Source organism: Artibeus jamaicensis, unplaced genomic scaffold (assembly GCF_021234435.1).
Source record: "Artibeus jamaicensis isolate MK-2021 breed Jamaican fruit bat unplaced genomic scaffold, CSHL_Jam_final contig_585, whole genome shotgun sequence".
Lineage (NCBI taxonomy): Eukaryota > Metazoa > Chordata > Mammalia > Chiroptera > Phyllostomidae > Artibeus > Artibeus jamaicensis.
This window is the reverse complement of record NW_026521894.1, coordinates 12,793,275-12,815,288: the sequence shown is the minus strand read 5'-3', so window position 1 is coordinate 12,815,288 and position 22,014 is coordinate 12,793,275. Positions and strand designations below refer to the sequence as shown.

Genomic DNA, 22,014 nt, shown 5'->3' with positions numbered 1-22,014 from the left:
ATTGTGGGCCAGGTCCCCAGTAGGGGGAGTGTGAGTAGCAACCACACATGGATGTTTCTCTTCCTTTCTTTCTCCTTCCCTTCCTCTCTCTCTTCTCTAACAGTAAAGAAATAAAACCTCTAAAAAATAAAGTATGTTCTCAAATGTATTAAATACTGATTCATTTTATTTTTTAATACTATATATATTTAAAAGATTGTATTTATTTTTAGAGAGAGGGTAAGGGAGGGAGAGAGAGAGAGAAACATTAATGTGACTGTTGCTCATTTTATTGCTGCTCAATTATTGACTGATTCATTTTATTATTAAATAATATGTCTGTTAATTTTTTTCTTTAGTCACCCCCAGGTTTAAAGAAGAATTTAATGCGTACTTATGAATCTTGGACTCCTGAGCAAATTAGCAAAAAAAGTAATATACATCGAGCTCATGCTCTCTTCAGTTTTGCTTGGTTTCATGCTGCATGTCAAGAAAGAAGAAATTATATTCCACAGGTAAGTAAGACGAGTCTTGCATGCAAGTTGTACATATTTTTTATGATAGAATATCTTTATAATTTAGTAGAAGTGTCTAGCATTACTTTATAATATGGCTCATAATTCATAACTTTATATCCCTAATTCAGTCTTTTTAGTTAATCTCCTGGATTGTATATAGTTGTCTAGTTCATATCTCTTTAAAGTGTTCAAAACAATGTGTAAAACCATCTTAAGCCCTCACTTTTTGTTAGGCATCATTTTTATAGGTTTTTATCTAACAGACATCTCAGTGTTCAACTACGGAATTCCCCATACCTGTTTTGTTTTAGGTAATAGAAAAATCAATAAAAGGTATTGATTTCCATTTACTTCTTCAAATTAGAAACTTAGGAGTTCTTAGTTTCTCTTTTAGCCTTCCTACCCAATCCATTATCAAGTCCTATTGATTCTACTTCCAAAACATAATTCAAATTTGTCATTTCTCTTTGTCATTTTTTTATAAGCTGTATTACCTCTAACCTGTATTACTTTTTTGTTTTAAAGATTTTATTTATTGAAATTTAGAGAGAGGGGGAGGGAGGGAGAAGGAGAGGAAGAGAAACATTGATGTGAGAGAGAAACCTGGATTGGTTGCCTCTCGAACATACCCCAGCTGGGAACCGAACCTGCAACCCAGGCACATGTCCTGACTGGGAATTGAACTGGCAACCTTTCCCTTTGAGGGAAGGTTGCCCTTTCCCTCAGTAGGAACACAACCTACTGAGCCACATGGGTCAGGGTTTACCCGTACCACTTTCTGATATAGCCTTTCATGTCTTACATTTAGTATCCAGAATAATTTTAATATATAAATTTAATTCTTTTATTGCTCTCCTTAAAAGCCGTCAAGTTGTAGCCTTCTGTTGTATCTGAGAAAAAAAATATGCAGATTACTTACCATGGTCCAGAAGGAAAGATTTGCCTATGTCTTCACCATCCTTTAGCCCTCTGTTCCCACTTGTTCCCTACAGCTCAGTTACACTAGACTTCTGGATTCATCAGGAAGTATAGCCATATAGACTTTGGATTCGGGCTCTTTCTCGCCGTAGGCCCTAGCTGTCACTGTTGTTACAATTAATAATGGACCACACGTCATGGCAGCCCTCCTGTACCAGTCATCTGTTCTTGCCAGATGTCTAGTTTAGCCACCAGTTCCCATCCTCTTTTTTTTCAACTTCTTTTAATTCTGTTGGGATAATCTCTCCTCAGACTTCTCTACCTGCCTCCCTTTTAGCCTCTCTCTGTTTCAGTTACATGTCTAAATAAGAGTATAGATTATGGACCTGGCTGGTGTAGCTCAGTGGATTGAGCCCGGGCCTGCGAACAAGACAATCTCGGTTCGATTCCCAGTCAGGCCACATGCCGGGGTTGCAGGCTGGTTCCCTGCAGGCCCGTTCCCAGCAGGGGATGCACAAAAGGCAACCATACATTGATGTTTCTCTCCCTCTCTCCTTCCCCTCTAAAGATAAATAAATAAAATCTAAAAAAAAAAAAAAGAGTATAGATTATGGAGTCACAGACTTGGGTTTGAGCCCTGACTCTAGAATTTCCTAGCTATGTGACCTTGGGTAAATTACTTTAACCCCAATAAGCCACAGTTTCCTCAGCTGCAGAATAGGAACAATAACCATGCATACCTTTGTCATGATGATAAAATGAAAATAGTATATGTTCAGAAGTGCTTCATACAATGCCCGGAGCATAGTCTGTCAATAAATATATGTCAAAGTCATAAAATAGTAAATAATAATAGCAATGAATTGTTTCAGAAAATTTACATACTACCTTTATGGAGATGTACTTTTTTTTAAGATTTTATTTATTTATCTTTAGAGAGGAAGGGAAGGAGAGAGGGAGAGAAATATCAGTGTGTGGTTGCCTCTTGTGCATCCCCTGCTGGGAACTGGCCTGCAACCCAGGCATGTGCCCTGACTGGGAATTGAACCACAATCCTTTGGTTCGCAGGCCAGCACTCAATCCACTGAGCTACACCAGCCAGGGCGGGGGACGTATTCTTAATTTTCTCATTTTACAAATTAGGACAGTGGATCTCAGTGGTAATTAACTTGCTGAAGGAATTATACCCCAAATATGGTAAGAGATTGGAAATGGCCAACCCCACCTTTCTCTAAAGCCTTTGCTGTTATTTTTCCTGACATTCATCCTCACCCTAATAAATCAGTTAATCTTGATGGATATCTGAAGAATAGTGATAATGATGCACTTTTATTGAGAAAAGAAAATATATTCTTAATGCAATTAGATTTTATTTTTTATTAAATGATATATTCACACAACATAAATGAAAAAGCTATGAAAAGGTGTGCAATTATAATTTAGTCTCCTCCCTTCTATCCTTCTGCCATCTATTGTCAGGGCATCAACTCTTCACCATTTCTGGGGTGCCCTTCAGAGATAGTATATAAACAAGCAAACATATTTTATGTATTTTAATGCACTCATGTATTCTTTTTAACTCAAACGGCCGCACATTACAAACATTGTCCCATAAGTTGCTTTAATAACTAGTACATTTTAGATATTATTGAATATTAATACCCATTTAATATCTAATTTAAAAATATTATTTGTGTTCATTATATCAATATACCTATTTTTAAGTAGTTTTATATTGCTGCATGGGTATGCATTTTTTCCATGTTTACTGTTACAAAATATTTGCATATACTTGCCTCTTTGGCACTTATTTATGGTGGCCATTTTCTAAATGTGGAATGTTTGGGTCAAAAAAAAATATTTTTCTTTTTACTTTTTTATGGTTGTAGATCTTTTATTTTGTTTACAGTGTTCACTTTACTTTTTATTAATCTTTTCTGTATTTTTTCTATTACCATTTAGTCTCCTTACACCTCCCTCCTTCCAGCAATCACCACACTGTTATATATGTATTTTTAAAAGTTCATAAACATTGTCAAAATGCTCTTCATAGAGAATATAGAAATTCACTTTCATACACACAAAAACATTAAAAATTTTATTTACTAACATTCTGAGTTATCTCTTATGAAAACCATAAAATTTGGAGGTAAAAGACAAAATTGAGAATACCATTAATTACTAGAGACCATGCTATATGAATATGTACTTCTACTAACTCTCTATTTTACCCATTTTCCTCTTCTTTTTTCCCTAAGCACCAACTGTCAGAAGTAAAAATCTATTAATTCCACTCAGTTTTTGTCTCTCATATTAGTAAAAGATTATTTTTTGGTATTTTTTATTGCAGTTCTATATTTGGTTACAGAAATAATATCCTCTATTTTATACATGTATATTGTACTTCTAATACAGTACTTTGTGTGATATCAATTTGTTTTGTGATTGTTATTTGACATCTTGTTATTCTTACTAGATTGTGAGCCCTGGATAACAGGCTCCAACACATTCATCTTTATAACAGCACTTATTAGCACAGTGCCTGGGTAGCCTAATGGGCTAAATAGGAGTTGATTGGCTGTATAGAGAACCTCTCTACAATTTACATTATTCCTATCAGAAGATACGACATGAAAAACAAAAATTATCTTTCAAATTTTTGTATCATAATTTTAAGAATCATTAATTATCCAACACTGTCAGTGACTGTGGTCTACAGAGTACTGAAAATACCACATGTTCTGGATACAAACGCTAGAACACAAGCTTCTCAAAAGCACACATTTTGTCTTGTTCATTGTTGGTTTCTCATTGACCCAAACAGTGCTTGGTATGCAGCAGTCACGCAGTAAGTTTTGGTTGAGCAGTTTTGTTCAATGATCTCATGATACCCCTTTCCAAACTTTGTATTTTTCCAGTGTTCCACTTATCAACGGATGGCACCACCATCCATTTAAATAACCCATAAATTTAGAAGTCATTGTTAACACTATTTTTGTATCTTTACCTCCACTACAGCTCAGTACAAAAATGATTTAATTTATTGTCCTGCTATCAGCTTTTGTCTTTCTATCAATTCTAGTCCTGTCCCTGTTAGGGTGTCTTTCCCTGACCTCTTAGGTTATGTCAGATCTCTTTCTTACATATACCAACTGTGTTTCTTTCCATCACACATATTACAGTTTATAATCATATATTATTTGACAAATTGATTGTATCCATCTCACTCTTCCCCTCCCACCCCACATTTGACTGAAAGCTTCATGAAGAGCAGGATTATTTATGTTTTGTTCATTCTTTTATCCCAAAGCATGACATACAATATTTTATGCAATAAAAATGTTCATTTCATAAAATTTTTTAAAGATTTTATTTATTTATCTTTAGAAGGGAAGGGAAGGGAAGAGGGAGAGAAATATCAGTGTATGGTTGCCTCTCGTGAGTCCCCTGCTGGGAACTGGCCTGCAACCCAGGCATGTGCCCTGAATGGGAAGCGAACCACGATACTCTGGTTCAGAGGCCCACACTCAATCCACTGAGCTACACCATCCAGGGTATTTCATAACATTTTTATTACATAAAAGTAATTAGTTTCAGTTAATGGGATCCTCATAGAAGTTATTTTAAATGTTTTATGTATTTTTGACAAAATGTAGATTTTTATAAATGTTCTTTTTATTCAGGTATTGTAATTATTAGCTTTAGGTTTGTATTTTATGTAGTTCCAAAATGAATGCTTTGTGGGTCAAATGTACAGGAAATAATGCTATATGCCTTTGAGCCTTAAAAAAAATTTGTCACCTTTCCGTTTTCATATTTGTGGAGAAAATCCACAATTCTGAATTATAAAATTTTTGGAACTATCTCAATGTATATACTCCAAATTTACTATACCACTTTATTATCTCTCTGACTGTATTTTCACATACTTCAATGATAAAATCTTTTATGGTACTAGAAAGGTTTTTTTCACACCGTGGAGGTAAATAAATTCTTAAAATATTACTATTATTATAGATTAATTATTTTTATTAAAAATTCTCAAGATAATTTTTAGCATGTAATGAACATTGTTTTAAAGATACTAAGGGAAGTAATGTATACATATATATATATATCTTTGAAATATGTATAATTCTTTAATTTTTTAAATTTTGTTTTGACAGGGCTGGACCAAATTTTATGAGTTTTCTTTATCAGATCTTCGGGCTGGGTACAACATTATTGACAGGCTCTTTGATGGTAAGTTTTATTGATGAAAATTTTTATCCCTAGTGTTAGTGGAAAAAAATTGAGGTCATATTAACTACATGGCTTTTTCAAAAATGACTTTCATAAAATTTGCTTTTTTGCCTTTTATTTTGTGATTTCTGTTCTGATTGCCATGCTTTGTTCTCTAAGAGCTCTTATCTATTGTGATCATTGTTTGTTTGTTTTTTCTTTCAATTCTCACCTTAGGACATGCTCATTGATTGCAGAGAGAGGGGAAGGGAGGGAGAGAGTGAGAGAAACGTCAGTGTGAGAGAGAAGCATTGATGGGCTGCCTCTTACAAGTGTCCTGGCTGGAAACAGAACCTGCACCCTAGCCACATGCTCTGACAAGGAATCACACCCACAGCCCTTCAGTTTATGGTTTACTGGATGATGCACCAACCATCCGAGCCATACCTGCCAGGGCACAGTCATTGTTTTTGATAAAACTCTTAAGATTTCTTAAGAAATCTATAGCCCCTAGGAAGCAGAAAGCTAGAAAGACTGTGTACTGTGTCAGCATCAGAAGTTTCAGACTTCAGCTGAATCACTCAGTTCTCCTTTAAGGGAACTGTTTCAATTCAGGAGTATGGTACACTGAGGTTAGTGACAAGGATCTCTAGAAACATAATTGTATGATTAAGCAGGAATCAGGAATCAAAGTACAAATAATAGACTGAAACAAGGCAGCGAAGGAGACCATGTAATCCGATGCCCTGAGGCACCAGCTTTCTGCTTCCTAAAAACAGAAGCAGTCCCTGAAGTTTACTGTGCAGAACCAAGGCAAAGGGACACCAGGATTGAGACAGTGATGGATTAGAAAAGAAAATATGTTGACAGGAATCTCAAGCTTAGAAAAATGTCCTAAACAGAACTCTTGATTCTTGTCCCCTTCCCCCTTACATCCTACAACCCTGTCAAACTGATGTTTCCTGTGTCTGCCACATTTCAGTAAATGGCACCACCATTCCTGTAGTTGTTCAAGTTCAAAGCCTTTGAAATCACCATGGATTCTTTTATTTTTCTCATCCTCAAACATCCAGTGCTTTGACAATTTCTGTTCCTTTCATGTCCAAATCACATTATTGTTCTGTTCACTTCTTTCCCCTTCATCAAGTAACAGCTATTAGTTAATGCCAAGTAGTATTCTGAGTTTTTGTTTATTTAAAAACCTTTCTGAATTATATGTCAGAAAAGTACACAAAAATGGTCAATAAATTTTTATAAATTAAGCCCAAACCAATTAAAGTATTACCAACATTCCAAAGCACCACCCTGATTGCTTTCTGCACTTGACTCATCCTTCCCCATTCTATGCATCCTTCCCCATCCTTCCCCATCCGAATTTCCATGAGCTGTTGTATTTAACTTGACACAAGACTTTTTTGGAGGATATAGACTAATACTATACCTTACATGGACACTTGGTAATTTTCCAAATGCTTTTGAACATTTATTTGGTTTTTATAATACCACAATGAGTCATAAATTATTATAGCCCTGTTAGGATGAGGAAACCAAAGCACATGGGGTTTAAATGACTTATCTTTGTATTTCAAGGCTGGGATGGAGTTAATAGTGTCACATGATTTTTTATCTGTTAACACCATGGGATTGTTGGAAATAAGAGGCAGATGCTTTAAAATAATATTACATCTCATGGTAAAAATTTTAACTGTATGATGTTATGATTACAAATTTCCTGGTATTAAGAGACCTGCACATAGATAGAATTAAATGCAACAACAGAGAAAAAGCTCTATTACAGGGGTTGTTGTTACAGAGATTGTGTAGCTTTGGCACCAGGGACAGGTTTCGTAACCTTTCAGACTGAGTTTCCTGATCTGCAAAGGAAGAATATTAATAGGCACTAGTTCAACTGATTAAATTTGAGAGACAGTTAAATGAGAAAAGATACATAAAGCCTTGAAACACTTTGTCCATTTAATATTTTGAATAAGCCATCAGTAATTGACTGTTATTAGTATTGCTGTTATAATTTGTTTATTTTCTTTTATCTTAAACAATATAAAACTTGTCTTGAGAACAATGGATATAAGAAAAATAATAAGATTTTCTTATAAAAATTCCATAAAACATTTTCTGTGATAGCTGTATTTTTTAATATATTTTATTGATTATGCTATTACAGTTGTCCCATTTCCCCCTTCACTCCCCTCCACCCTGCACACCCTCTCCCACCCACGTTCCCCCCACGTACCCCCCCTTTGGTTCCTGTCCATATGTCTTAAGTTCTTTAGCTTCTACATTTCCCATACTATTCTTATCTTCCCCCTGTCTATTTTCTACCTATTATCTATGCTACTTATTCTCTGTACCTTTTCCCCCTCTCTCTTCCTCCCACTCTCCTATTGCTAACCCTCCATGTGATCTTCATTTCTATGGTTCTGCTCCTGATCTAGCTGTCCTCTTAGTTTGCTTTTGTTTTAGGTGTGGTTGTTAATATCTGAGTTTGCTGTCTTTTTACTACACATGTATTTTATTTTCTTTTTCTCAGATAAGTCCCTTTAACATTTCATATAATAAGGGCTTGGTGGTGATGAACTCCTTGAACTTGACCTTATCTGGGAAGCACTTTATCTGCCCTTCCATTCTAAATGAAAGCTTTGCTGGATAGAGCAATCTTGGATGTAGGTCTTTGCCTTTCATGACTTGAATACTTCTTTCCAGCCCCTTCTTGCCTGCGAGGTCTCTTTGGAGAAATCAGCTGACAGTCTGATGGGAACTCCTTTGTAGGTGACTGTCCCCTTATCTCTTGCTACTTCTAGGATTCTCTCCATTTTAATCTTGGCTAATGTAACAATGATGTGCTTTGGTGTGTTTCTCCTTGGGTCCACACTCTTTGGGGCTCTCTGAGCTTTCTGGACTTCTTAGAAGTCTATTTCCTTTGCCAGATTGGGGAAGTTCTCCTTTATTATTTGTTCAAATGAGTTTTCCACTTGTTGCGCTTCCTCTTCCCCTTCTGGTACCCCTATAATTCAGATGTTGGAGCGTTTAAAGATGTCCTGGAGGTTCCTAAGCCTTTCCTCATTTTTTTGAATTCTTGTTTCTTCATTCTTTTCTGTTTGGTTGTTTCTTTCCTCTCTCTGGTCCACTCCATTGATTTGAGTCCCAGTTTTCTTCCTATCGCTATTGGTTCCCTGTGCATTTTCCTTCATTTCACTTAGTGTAGCCTTCATTTTTTCATCTAATTTGTGACCAAATTCAACCAATTCTGTGAGCATGCTGATTATCAGTGCTTTGACCTGTGCATCTGATAGGTTGGCTATCTCTTTGTTGCTTAGTTGTATTTGCTGTGGAGCTTTGGTCTGTTCTTTCATTTGGGCCATTTTTTTTTTGTCTTGATGTGCCAGTTATGTATGAGGGGCGGAGCCTTAGGTATTCACCAGGGTGGGGCAACCCAGTGGCTGGGTTGTGATGCTGTAATGTGGGACAGGGGTCTGAGAGGGAACAATAGTTCTTGCTCTGCTCTCTGATGGATTTCAGTCCCTTCCACTCCTTCCCCCAAGCAAACTGGGCCCTTCTGGTGCTGATTCTTGGGCGGGTAGGTTTGTGTACATTCTAGGACCCTGTGGATCTCCCCAATGAACTCTCCTGTGAGGCTGGGAGTCTGTCTGGGCACCTCAACCCCCACAGGTGTTTTTGATCGGTGTTTTGAGGCTTTATTTCCCCGTGCTGGGACCCTGGGTTGTGTGGTTTGTCTCACTCCCCAGTTTTGCCTGGTTTATCGGTGTGCAAATGTGGGATTGGCCCAGTCAGCCAGTGCCTTGTGCACTGTGCCCTGCTTCACAGTTGCCACCTTGCTGGGTCTGCCTGTTGCCACCCAAGCCACAGGTCTGCCAGTGGCTACCTGCATGCCCAGGGTCTGCCCGCTGCCATCTCGTGTATCTGAGTGTTTGTCAGCTGCTGCCTTGGGCCCCTGGTGACGCTGCTTTTTTTGCTGTGACCCCTCTCTGCCTGGCTGCCCGACTCTACCCCTCCTACCAGTCTGGATGAGTGTGTCTGACTCCTTGGTTGTTGGACTTCCATACAGTTAAATTTTCTGTCAGTTCTGGTTGTTATTTTGTTTCTAAATTGTTCTTGTCCTTATTTTGGTTGTGTGAGGAGGCACAGTGAGTCTACCTACCCCACCATCTTGGCTGGAAGTCCAGCTGTTTGTATTTTTAAGTTGAAAGGCATATTAATGTTTTTATATGTCTTAGAGACTTATGAATGAGTGAGTGATATACACAGTTCTAGTATATTATTTATTGAACATCAGAACTAGAAAATGGGCAGATCCTGGTAAAATCCCTTGTTATCACTACTTAGCAACTGTGGATAGTAAGCTATAAATGGCAAACAACTTGCACTAGTCCTACACGCACCTCTGGGACCCCAGTTCTGCAGGGGACAGTAAATTGCCTGTGTCCAAAGGTAAATGGTGACACTGCCATCAGGCTTTGTGACTCTCTGAATTTTAATGTTTTTAATGAAATACAAATAAACTAGTAATGCTAATAGTGATGTTAACTAGCTCGTTTAAATATAATGGTGGTTCTGTCATTTACTCCTGACCTGAGGTATAATTCTTATATTTTAACATTTCCACTGAACTGTGATTAAGATGTCTGTATTGCAAAGTGAAAGTTTATATCAAAGTCCCATCTGGTTTTTTATACTACATTTTACTTTTCTATTAGAATAGAAAATGGACAGTTGACTATAAAAATCATGACATCGAGAAGACTATCGTGTGAATGTATTTAGTAATTTCCCTATTAATTAGATTATTTTATGAACCGAGTTCAACATTGTATAAAATTATCTCTTGAATATGTTCTAAGAAATTTTCAATTTAAGGAGGCAGTATTGTATGGCCGATAAAAATGTGGTGCTAGTTTAAGTGTGTATCTCATTTCAGTCTGGATTGCTGGGAGTGTATGATTTTCTGATTTTGGAGACTCAACCTCCTTATGCCTCAATTTCTCCATCTGGATAATTGGACAATATTAATAATTCTATGTTTTGAGGCTTGAATTTATAAATGTAAGATGTTTGGGAAATTTTACTTGATTAAATAATCTCAGTAAATATTAGCTAGTGATTTATTAAATATTTTTTATTGTTGCTCAGTTAAAGTTGTCCTGGTCATTTCCTCATTCCTTCCCCCTGCCCCATACCCCCACATTCATTCCCCCCCACCATTGTCCATGCTCATGAGTCCTCTGTTCATGTTCCTTGACTTGCCCCTTCCCCTTCTTTCTGCTGTTATCCCACTCCCCCCTCCACACTGGTCACTGTCAGTTTGTTCTTTATTTTCATGTCTTTGGTTGTATTTTGCTCATTTGTTTGTTTTATTGATTAGGTTCCATTTATAGATGAAATCATATGATGTTTGTCTTTCACCTCCTGGCTTATTTCACTTAGCATAATACTCTCCATTTCTGCCCATGCTGTGTAGCAATGGGTAGAAGCTTCTTCTTTCTTTCTGCATAGAATTCCATTGTGTAAATGTACCACAGTTTTTTGACCCACTCATTTACTGATGGGCACTTGGGCTGTTTCCAGCACTTGGCTATTGTAAATAATGCTGCTATAAACATTGGTGTGCATAGGTACTTTTGCATTGGTGATTCAGGATTCTTAGGGTATTATCCCAGCAGTGGGATGACTGGATCAAAAGGCCGTTCCATGTGTAGTTTTTTAAGGAAATCCCATTCTGTTTCTATAGTAGCTGCACCAGCCTGCATTCCCACCAACAGTGTGCTAGGGTATCCTTTTGTCCACAACTGCACCAGCAGTCGTTGTTTGTTAATTTGTTAACGATGGCCATTCTGACTGGTGTGAAGTAGTATCTCATTGTGGTTTTAATTTGCATCTCTCTGATGGCTGGTGATGCTGAGCATTTTTTTTCTTGTGTCTGTGGGTCCTCTGTATGTCCTCTTGGGGAAATATCTGTTCAGGTTCTTTGCCCATTTTTTAATTGGATTGTTTGTCTTCCTGGAGTGGAGTTGTTTGTGATTATTTTATATTAATTATTAATATTAGTGAGCACTTGAAGTGATTTAGCTAAATTAAATATATATTGTTATATTCTATAAATATAATTGAAGCCTGGAAGTTAGTTAATATTTTATAAAATTTTAGAATATTTTTAGAATGTATCTAAGAGATTAAAAATGAAACTAATGCAAATATTTTTTTAATTATAGGTACCAAAGATGTACAATGGGAATTTGTACATGGTTTACTTGAAAATGCTATTTATGGAGGACGTATAGATAACTATTTTGACCTTAGAGTTCTTCAGTCATACCTGAAACAGTTTTTTAATTCTTCAATTATTGATGTATTAAACCAAAGGAACAAGAAAAGTGTTTTTCCATATTCCTTATCTCTTCCAAAATCCTGCAGTATTTTGGTAAGTAAAATTAATTATTTTTATTCTATTACCAGGTAGATACTTGAGTCACTTTTTACATTGCTGAATATGTATTGTTTCTTTTCAAATGCATAAGTAGTTATTATTTGCATATATGGATTATTTGTTACATCAATATACAGCCTCTAGACTCTAGCTATGTTTTCTATATGCACTTGGATACTTACTAACGATGGACTGATGATAATAGGATATAGTGTGTGTAGGTAAATCTTGAAGGGAGTAGCCAAGGAAAAGTTTATAAATGTAGGACTGCTGTGGACATCTGGAATGGGAGACTATGCTGTTTCCTAGCAAGCATAAGAGTGTTCTGATATATTCAATAATATAAAAGAAATCAAATATATTTAACAAAATTTTATCATCACTTACAGGCTTATAAATTTAAAACATTTCTAAGAATATAATAGGGAATCATTTTATCTGGCTTTTGTAGCAACATATTTGTTTATGTGTATTTATTTTAACCAGCTGTAGCTTTCTGCTTTGTATTATCCTATGAAAACCTCCTAGAATGTAGTCATTTTTTCCAGAAAAAAGCATAAAATATAGTCCAAATACATTAAATAAAGACCATTTTACCACAAACCTGTATTTATATAAGTGCCCAAATACTATTTTTATGACATAGTATTATGATTTCATATTTCTTCATGAATTACAAATATATATACACAATTATAGGTTTTCTCTTAGTATTGTGCATTTTTCTCTTAGGTATTTTTTAAGAAAGTTCCTTTGTCAAAAAATAAAAGGTTAAAATCAATAGTATACTATTTTTATATCTTACATATTATGTTATTAAGTATGCCATCTTTTTTTGTCTTTCATTTATTTATTTATTCAATAATATGCTTTGGACATCTGATCACTGTTAGCCTTGTCCCAGACACTGTGGGTCCTGTGATGCATGTATGGAGTTCACGTTCTACTAGGAGAATCTTAGCGTGAATGAGCAAACAGATATACCATATATTTATTACATATTTATTGCAGAAGGCATGTCCTGAAAAGATTTTCATCTCTATTGTTTGAGATTTAAATTGAAAAATAAAAATTCATACAGAAAAGTATATCATAAATGAGCACAACAATGAATTTTTATACATTGAACACATACATGAATGTAACCAGCACCAGGATCAGGAAACAGTTACTGGCTCCCCAGAGTCCCCCTTGTTCCCGTTTTTTCCATTCGACGGGATATTTTTTTTCTGTTTTTGTGTTTCATGTAAACAGTCTCATTTATTACACATTCTTTTGTGTCCATGTGAGGATAATTCAGTTTGGATATGAAGTTACTATTTTGAAAACATGTTAGTATATAGTCCTAAGTAGAGAAAATACTCTAGCTAGTCTAGATGAGAAAATTTCACAGCCATTTTGAAATTAACAAAGTGTATAAAAAAGTAATACTCTTAAATTTATAGAATAGCTTTCTATCTAAATGAGGTAGACAGAAGAATTCAGAAGTTTTCCAGGGAGACAGGAACCAACACCCCTTCACATACACATTTACAAATGCATTCATAAAAGAGATCTGTCCAGAAAAAATCCAGCCATTGTTACTAAAAGGAGAACTATTTGCATGACTTCAATGTAACCCAGCAGCCAAGGAGAGTGGACTGGAATGCACATGTGTGAACCACAACTTGACTGTGCTTGTCAGTGGGGGCAGTAGATACTGCTGAGTGAGCATGTGTACTGTGTGGTCATCACATTCAAAATGACTGTGCGAGTAGAGCAGCAAATCTGCATCAAATTTTTGTTAAGCTTGAACATTTCCTCCATGGAAACTATTCAGATGGTTTAGAAGGCATCAGCTATGGGCAACAGGTGATTGGCAGCTTTACCATGACAACACACCCACTCATGCATCATGCCTTATGCAGAGTTTTTCAATGAAACATCAAATCACCCAGGTGACTCAGTCCCCTTACAGTCCAGATTTGGTGCCCCATGACTTTTGGCTGTACCCAAAACTACAATCACCTTTGAAAGGAAAGAGGTTTCAGACCTCAATGAGATTCAGGAAAATACAAGGGGGCAGCTGATAGTGATTGGGAGAAATGTGAGGTCCCAGGGTGCCTGCTTTGAAGGGCTCAGAAGGGTTATTGTCCTATGTACAATGTTTCTTCCATCTTGTATCCTCTTCAATAAATGTCTCTTTTTCATATTACATGGCTAGGTACCTTGTAGACAGACCTCATCAATGAGCTTATACTCACATATACTCACATACACAAACATATATATTTACACATTACACATTGTGTTTGAATACCTTGTGGAAGTTTCTAAGTGTTGAACTGTGGGAAAGGAAAAATTTCAAAGACTCTGCATAGCATGTCCTCCCAACTTTGACATATAGGACTTATAGGTCCTCGACTTCTATTCAATTGTTTCCTTGAAGATACTTCAAGGGCAGCTGCCCAGGATAGAAAAGATGATGATATGGAGGGAGCAGAAGATAAGTGTCTTCACAAAGAATAGTTGCCCCTACTTAAGCAAGAACAGTTTAGATGCATATGCAATAACTTATCTGTTCATGAAAATAAAACAGTTCCCATCTTTGGGCCACACTGGATACAGCCTGTTTGGTCAGTTAGTTATCCATCTAGAGTCATGAGTAACTAACTGTTCAGATGCATTCTTGGCAAATCATGGCTTTGCAATGCTTACAGTGATTCCTGGGATGAAAGGATAGGATTGGATTACGAATCATTTCATCACACCTCATCAGCTGACTGAAGACAGTGGAATTGCTTTGCGACAAAGTGATTTACAAAGCAGTGCTTTCATACAAGAGTTTCTATAAATTAAAAAATAAACGTTGCTGGAATATTTATTTTGATAAAAGCAGAACTGTACTCTGGTAGGTCACAAGAAAAATAATTAACAGGGCTTTCACAAAGACAACTAATGTAATATTTTACACATACTAGGTGTACCCACTCAAATATGTGGGTTTTAAACAATTCAGGGAAGTTAGGATAGGAAAATATAGTATCAAATAATTTAAGTATGAGGAATTAGTAAGGCAAAGACTATTATTTCTCATACATAACTGATTGTAAGACTGAAAGTAAGATGTATCTAGAAAATGTACTGATAACTAATAACTTAACACTTCACAACATTTGTTGGCCATGATTTCAGGTTGTAAGTTCAGTCCTTTGAAAAATCATTTTTCACTTTTTTATACATAGGACTATCGTGCTGTCATTGAAAAACTTCCGGAGGACGACAAACCCAGTTTCTTTGGTCTGCCTGCCAATATCGCTCGCTCCTCTCAACGCATGATCAGTTCTCAGGTGACCCAGAATTAACTTTTAGAAAACATTGTTGCTACTGAGCCTAACAGAAATAGCATTAAATTTTATTTAATACTGCAGGCCCCATTGGCTTCTATTTAAAATTTTTATTTTATTTAACACAGTATATACCACTGTTAACCTTTTTTCCTTTGGACTTAAATTATTGTTAAAAGGATATTTAAGTATGTTTGTTCAGATATAAAACTAAGTATATTCTTATATTTCAAATAGCCATAAAAGTTCAAATCAAATTTACTAATAAATTCTTAAATAGAATTTATGAGGGTGACAGCTGGTTTGCAAAACCATACAGGTTTCAGGTATACACCCCGGTAAAACATCATCTTCACACTGTCTTGTGTCCGTCACTATAAGCAAAGTCTCTCTTCCGTCCCCGTTTTCCCCTCCTTTGCCCATCTCTGCCGAGCCCCCACTCCCCTTCCCTCTGACTATCACCACATTGTGGTCTGTGTGTTGCATTTATGTTTTCTGGTCAATCCCTTTATTTTCTTTCATCCAGTCCGCCAGCCCCCTCCTTTGTGACAGCCGCCTGTCGCTTCTGTGCATCCACCCCTCTGTGTCTATTTTTTCACCAGTTTATTTTGTTCATTAGATTAGACATATAAGTGAGATCATATGTTACTTTTCTTTCTCTGACTGGCTTATTTCACTTAGCATTATAATCTCCAGGGCCATCCATACTGTCACATATGGTAAGTTTTTTGTTTGTTTGTTTTATGCATAAGTAGTATTTTATTGTGTAAATGGACCACAGCTTTTTCATCCACTGATCTACTTATGCGCACTAGGGCTTTTTCCAGATCTTGGCTATTGTAAATTGTGCTGCGGTAAACATCGGGAGTGCCTTTATTCTTTCAATTTAGTGTTTCAGCATTCATAGGATATATTGCCAGAAGTGGGATTGCTGTGTCAAAGGCAGTTCTTTATTTAAATATTTTGAGGAAACTGCTCACTGTTTTTGACGGTGACTGCACCAGTCTGCATCCCCACCAGCAGTGCACGAGGGTTTTCTTTTCTCTGCATCCTCGCCAGCACTCGTTGTTTGTTGATGGTGGCCATTCTGGCAGATGTGAGGTGATTATCTCATTGTAGTTTTAATTTGCATTTCTCTGATGATTAGTGAAGTTGAGCATATAGTCACATGTCTATTGGTCATCTGTATGTGCTCTTTGGAATATGTCTGTTCATGTCTTTCGTCCATTTCTTAACTGGGTTGTTTTTGCCTTTCTGGTATTGAGCTGAATAAGTTCTTTTTTATTTCTCTTTATCCAACCAAGGACATTTTTTTTCATTGCTTTTAGAGAGAGAGTGAGGTGGGGGGAGAGAAAAGAAACCAATGTGAGAGAAACATCAGTTGGTTCTCTTAGACGCACCTTGACCAGAGGGATCAAACCCTCAACCTAGATATATGCCCTGATTGGAGATCGAATCCACAGCCTTTTGGTGTATCGGACAGTGCTCCAACCAACTGAGCCACACCAGCCAGGGCTGAATAAGTTTTTTTTACATATTTTGGAAATTAATAACCTGTTATCAGATGTATCATTGACAATGATAATGGGAGAATATGTTCTCCCATTCAGTGGGTTCCCTTTTAATTTTGTTGAGATGAATAAAAATAGTTCTTGTTCTGAAGAAATCCAGTCTAGTGGAGGGAAAAATGTATGAAAATGTAGCTTGGAAATATAAGGGGTAAAGTAGAAGTGTGTATCCTAGTTGTTTAAATGTAAGTGAATTTATGTCTGTATGAATGTATATACTCTCTTTTTTGCTAAAAAAATATGTAATGAATTAGAAGATAATTTTTAAATGTAAATAATTTTTGCCTTTAAGAGAGTTTGATTACATGAAAAGCACTATTTTTAAATTTTATTATAATTTACACAGAACATTATATTAGTTTCAGGTGTACAGCATAGTTATTCGACATTTATACTCCTTATAGTCACCACAGTAATTCTAGGAACCAGCTGTCCCTACACAAAGTAATTATGGAATTGTTATTTCCCTGTGCCGTACATTACATCCCATGACTTTGGTATCTCTTAATCCCCTTCACCCTTTTCACCCATCCTCCGTCCTCCTCTCCTCTGGCAACCGTCAGTGTGTTCTCTGAATCTGTGCGTCTGTTTCTTTTCTTCAAGTCCACGTATAAGTGAAATCATACAGATTTTTCTTCGTATGACTTGTTTCACTTAGAATAATGCCCTCTAGGTGCACCTATGTTGCCATTATGGCAAGACTTCATTCTTTTTAAAGATTGAGTAATATTCCTCTGTGTGTGTGTGTGCCACATCTCTTTACCCATTCATCTATTGATGGACACTAAATTGCTTTCATATCTTGGCTATTATAAACAATGTTGCGATGAACAGAGAGATACAAAGATCTTTTTTAATGTTTCCATTTTCTTTTTATTTTATTGTTCAATAAAATTAAAAAAATAATAAAATAAAAATATAGTACAATTGTCTCCATTTTCACTCCACCATGCCCCCCGCCCCTCTGAAGTGGACTACCTGGATCATGTGATAGTTCTGTTTTTAAATTTTGAGGAACCTCCATATATTTTCCTTAGAGGATGCACTGATCTTCAGTTCTACCAACAGTGCACAAGGATTCTTTTCTTCCCCGCATCTAAATCAGAACTAGTTATTTGTTCTTTTTGAAAATGGGCATTCTGACAGGTGTGAATCTCATTGTGATTTTGATTTGTATGTCCGTGTTGTTGATGAATTTTTCTAATATGTCTGTTGGCTGTGAGTCTTCTTTGGAGGGTATGTTTTCTGGTCATTTTTTAATTGGATTTTTTAAATGTTGAATATTAAGAGTTTTTTATATATGTTAGATATTAACTATGTATTGGTTAGATTATTTGCAAATATAGTCTCCCATTCAGTGGACTTTTTCATTTTGTTGATGGTTTCCTTCATTGGTTTCATGTATTTCCATTTGTTTATTTTTGCTTTTGTTGCCCTTGTCTGAAAGACATCCAGAAACTATGGCTAAGACCAATGTCAAAGAGTTTGCTGCTACATTTTCTTCTGGAAGTTTTGTGATTAATGTGTTACATTTAAATCTTTAAATGATTTTGAGTTTATTTATGTATATGGTATAAGCAAGTGGTCTAATTTTATTGTTTGGGATGTATTTGTCTAGTTTTCTCAACACCATTTACTAAAAATTGTCTGTTCTCCACTGTATATTCCTGCTCCCTTTGTCATAGATTAATTGACCGCAAAAGTGTGGAATAATTTCTGAGCTTTCTATTCTAATGTGTTTTGTTGATATATATGTTTTTGTGTCAGTTCCATACTATTTTGATTACTCTAGCTTTGTAGTATAATTTGAAGTCAAGGAATATGATACTTTCAGCTTTGTTCTTCTTTCTCCAAATTGCTTTGGCTATTCTGGTTTTTTTGTGGTTCCATATAAATTTTAGAGCATTTGTTCTAGTTCTGTAAAATATTTATTGGTATTTTGATAAAGATTGCAAAGAATCTGCAGCTTGTTTAGGGACATTTTAATGATTATGTTTTTCAATTCATGGGTGTATTATATCCTCTATTTGTGTTGTCTTTAGTTTCTATCATCAGTATAATTTAGTTTTCAAAGTATAGGCATTTTGTTTAGTTGATTAAGTTTATTCTTAGGCACTTTTCTAATGTAATTGTGAATGAGATTGTTCTCTTAATTTCTCTTTCTGGTAACTCATTATTAATGGATAGAAACACCACTGATTCCTTTATTAATTTTGTATCCTGAAACTTTACTGAATTGATATATTCTAATACTTTAGGACTTTAAAAGATTGAAATATGTTTTTGGGAAATGACTTAAAAAGAGGCATTTTTCAATGTCACTTATTTTTGTCATGGTATCTTTGATTTAATATCCAATAGTGCATTATCAGAGCATCTTCCAGTATTGTATGGTTTATTTCTGTAGGCCAGTGTTGACATTGTTTTTAAGGAGAAGAAATGAGGAGATAGAAGGAATAATCAACTTACAAGTTTATAGGAGGGTGGTAACATGTGTTCCTGATCATTTAAATGCTATACAACTTTGATTCTTTAGGTTTTTGCATCACAGAACTGCCTTCCCTGGTTTATATGAAAGTTTTTTAATTAGAGGCTTCTACTAGGTTCAAAAACAAAGTAGTTATATGGAAATTATGATATCGGAGGAAAGGAGAAAAATATGGTGTTTCGAGGGGATAAAAACCAGCTCTGGTCAATAGACATTTAACAACAAGAAGGAAAATAGAAAATAAAAATTTGTTTTTAGAATGACTCTCATCTCAAAACAGTTATGTAATTTTTATTGCCGAAATTACTGGAAGCGTGACACAGCGTTCTAGCCGTCCTGTTACAGACCAAGCTGTGCCAGTCAGGTAGCCTTACTTAGACCCGTTTTAGAATTGGGATTCTCGTCTCATCGTGGTCATCCTGTCAGTCTTTGTTGATGATGACAGCGGTAGTGACCGATAATTTTGATATTTACTGGCCTGCTGTAAGAGGCCTTGTGATAAGCAGTTCACATGCATTATCTTATTTCACTCTCAAAATAATTCTATGACATAGGTGTTATTATTGAACTCATCTTATAGTTGAGGAAATTGAGCCCAAGGGAGTTTATTATTTTATCCAAGATCACACTTTTAGTAAGTTAATAAACTGGACTTAAACATGTCAGTGAATACCACCAGTTCACACAGTTATGACACACTCCTAGAGCAGGAGTAAATCACTGAATCTGAGCTTTTTTAATTTTGAAAGTTGATAGATTTTCTCTAGAGAAGTTTCAATTTTCACATCGCCTCCTTTTATGAGGAAATTTTTTTTGCTATACAAAAGTAATTGGTAAATTTTTTTTTTTGCATTTTAGTACCTGTTGACATAGAGACTAAGGTTAAATCTTAATTACAAATATGTATTTTACTGTATTTTGCAGATAGGGAAGCCTGGGAGATAAATAAATAAAGTACTTCAAAAATTAGGAACATTTATTAAAGGATTTTGACATTGAAATAAATGTTTTGCAATTAAATCAACTTCCTATGAAATATTATTTTTAGCCTGCATATTCAGAAATTTTTCAGAGCACTGAAATTGCTTCACAGCTTGATTGAAAGAGCCTTTGTGGGCAAGTAAAATTTTGTGCAGAAGTAATTTAAGTTTCATGAAGGGTATACCACTTCTTCAGTATTATTCAAACATACAGTCATGATTCTATGTTAAATATTCATTAAAGGACTAAGTAGAATTTGTATTCATCACTGACCTCAGTACCATGGTACCTGGATCTCTGAGACTCATAACTGTATCTTAAACTCTTAGATGGTGAGGCTGTGCAGAAGGGCAGCGATCGTCACTGCTGCCTCCCTGGAACATTTTAATTATATAACAGCTCCATTGGTACTGATGCTTGAACATTCACTTGAACTCTTGATTCACTGTGTAAAGAACAAATTTATCCTAAAATACAAATTATGGTTGTAAAGCAAGTGAATATGATCATGAAAGGTGAAAAATACCTCATAATATTTGTAAAGATTAGGGATTTAAATTCCAACCAGAATTTGGATATTAGGTGTGTAAATTAATAAGGAGCTGAAAGCTTTAACCGTATTTGTGAAATCTTAAAGCTGGAGTGCAGCAGTCAAGTAACAAGTACCAAGATTATCTACTTGATTATTTTGAAAGCTGCTTTATTCAGTAACCATATGTGCTCATCTGCTCCAGTAACACCCAGCTGCCATCTGTACACTACATCTCTTACGGAAACATTTCATTCAGTATCTTGGCAGTAGATCTATAAGCTGTAAACTAACCAAGTAATTCTATGTTTTCTGTTTCTTTTCCCCAGATATATCCCAGGGTATTTGTAAAAGCCACAGACTCAAATCTTAGTGCTTTTCTTTTTCTTTTTGAATTTAGTATGTAACCCATAATCACAGATGTCGATTATTTAATGTAATCATCAAACTGACACAATTGTCTTTCTAAGTTAAATGCTAGAAATGATCTCTCAGGGTGGTAGTGTTGGCCATGCACATGAGTTATCTGGCAAGTTTTTTTTTTTTTTTTTTTTAAAGTAGCTTCCTGAATTCCATCCAAGATCTTTAAAATTAGGCTATTTGAAAGTGGGGCTTTGGAATCAGTATTTTTGAGTGATTCACAGGCTTTCTAACTTTTGAAAGCATCTGTATTAGAACTATTAAAAACTGCAGAGAATTTCTCATTTTGGATTGTAAATGACATATAATCTGCATATCAGATTTCTTTTGTTTGTTTTAGTCTGGTAAAAACAAAGTCACATTTCTTATTTGACTATAGGTACAGAATTAATAACAAACAAACAAAAACAACGGAAATAGGCTTTAGAAATAACCTATTCAAAACTTTATTAAGAGGGAATCAAGTTCCTATTTTCATGAACTGGTAAACATAGGCCCAGCACTATAAACCCAGTTTCTTGACTTATTAAATCCCCCCATAAAAATTATTTCCAAGAATTCGGATTTTTAAGAATTTTCTTTTTCAGATTACAGTTTTAAATCTAG

The 22,014-nt window shown here is 35.5% G+C and overlaps 1 protein-coding gene across 2 annotated transcripts in view; it reads left to right on the top strand.

Moving 5' to 3' along the window:
• The window catches only part of DYNC2H1 (dynein cytoplasmic 2 heavy chain 1), a 317,131-nt gene that overhangs the window by 205,758 nt on the left and 89,359 nt on the right, over positions 1 to 22,014 (top strand). For both annotated transcript variants that reach the window (XM_053670464.1, XM_053670463.1), the window contains exons 79-82: positions 339 to 494; positions 5,582 to 5,657; positions 11,882 to 12,090; positions 15,321 to 15,425. In XM_053670464.1, the coding sequence (XP_053526439.1) occupies positions 339 to 494; positions 5,582 to 5,657; positions 11,882 to 12,090; positions 15,321 to 15,425 (546 nt within the window). The remainder of the gene's footprint in view (positions 1 to 338; positions 495 to 5,581; positions 5,658 to 11,881; positions 12,091 to 15,320; positions 15,426 to 22,014) is intronic.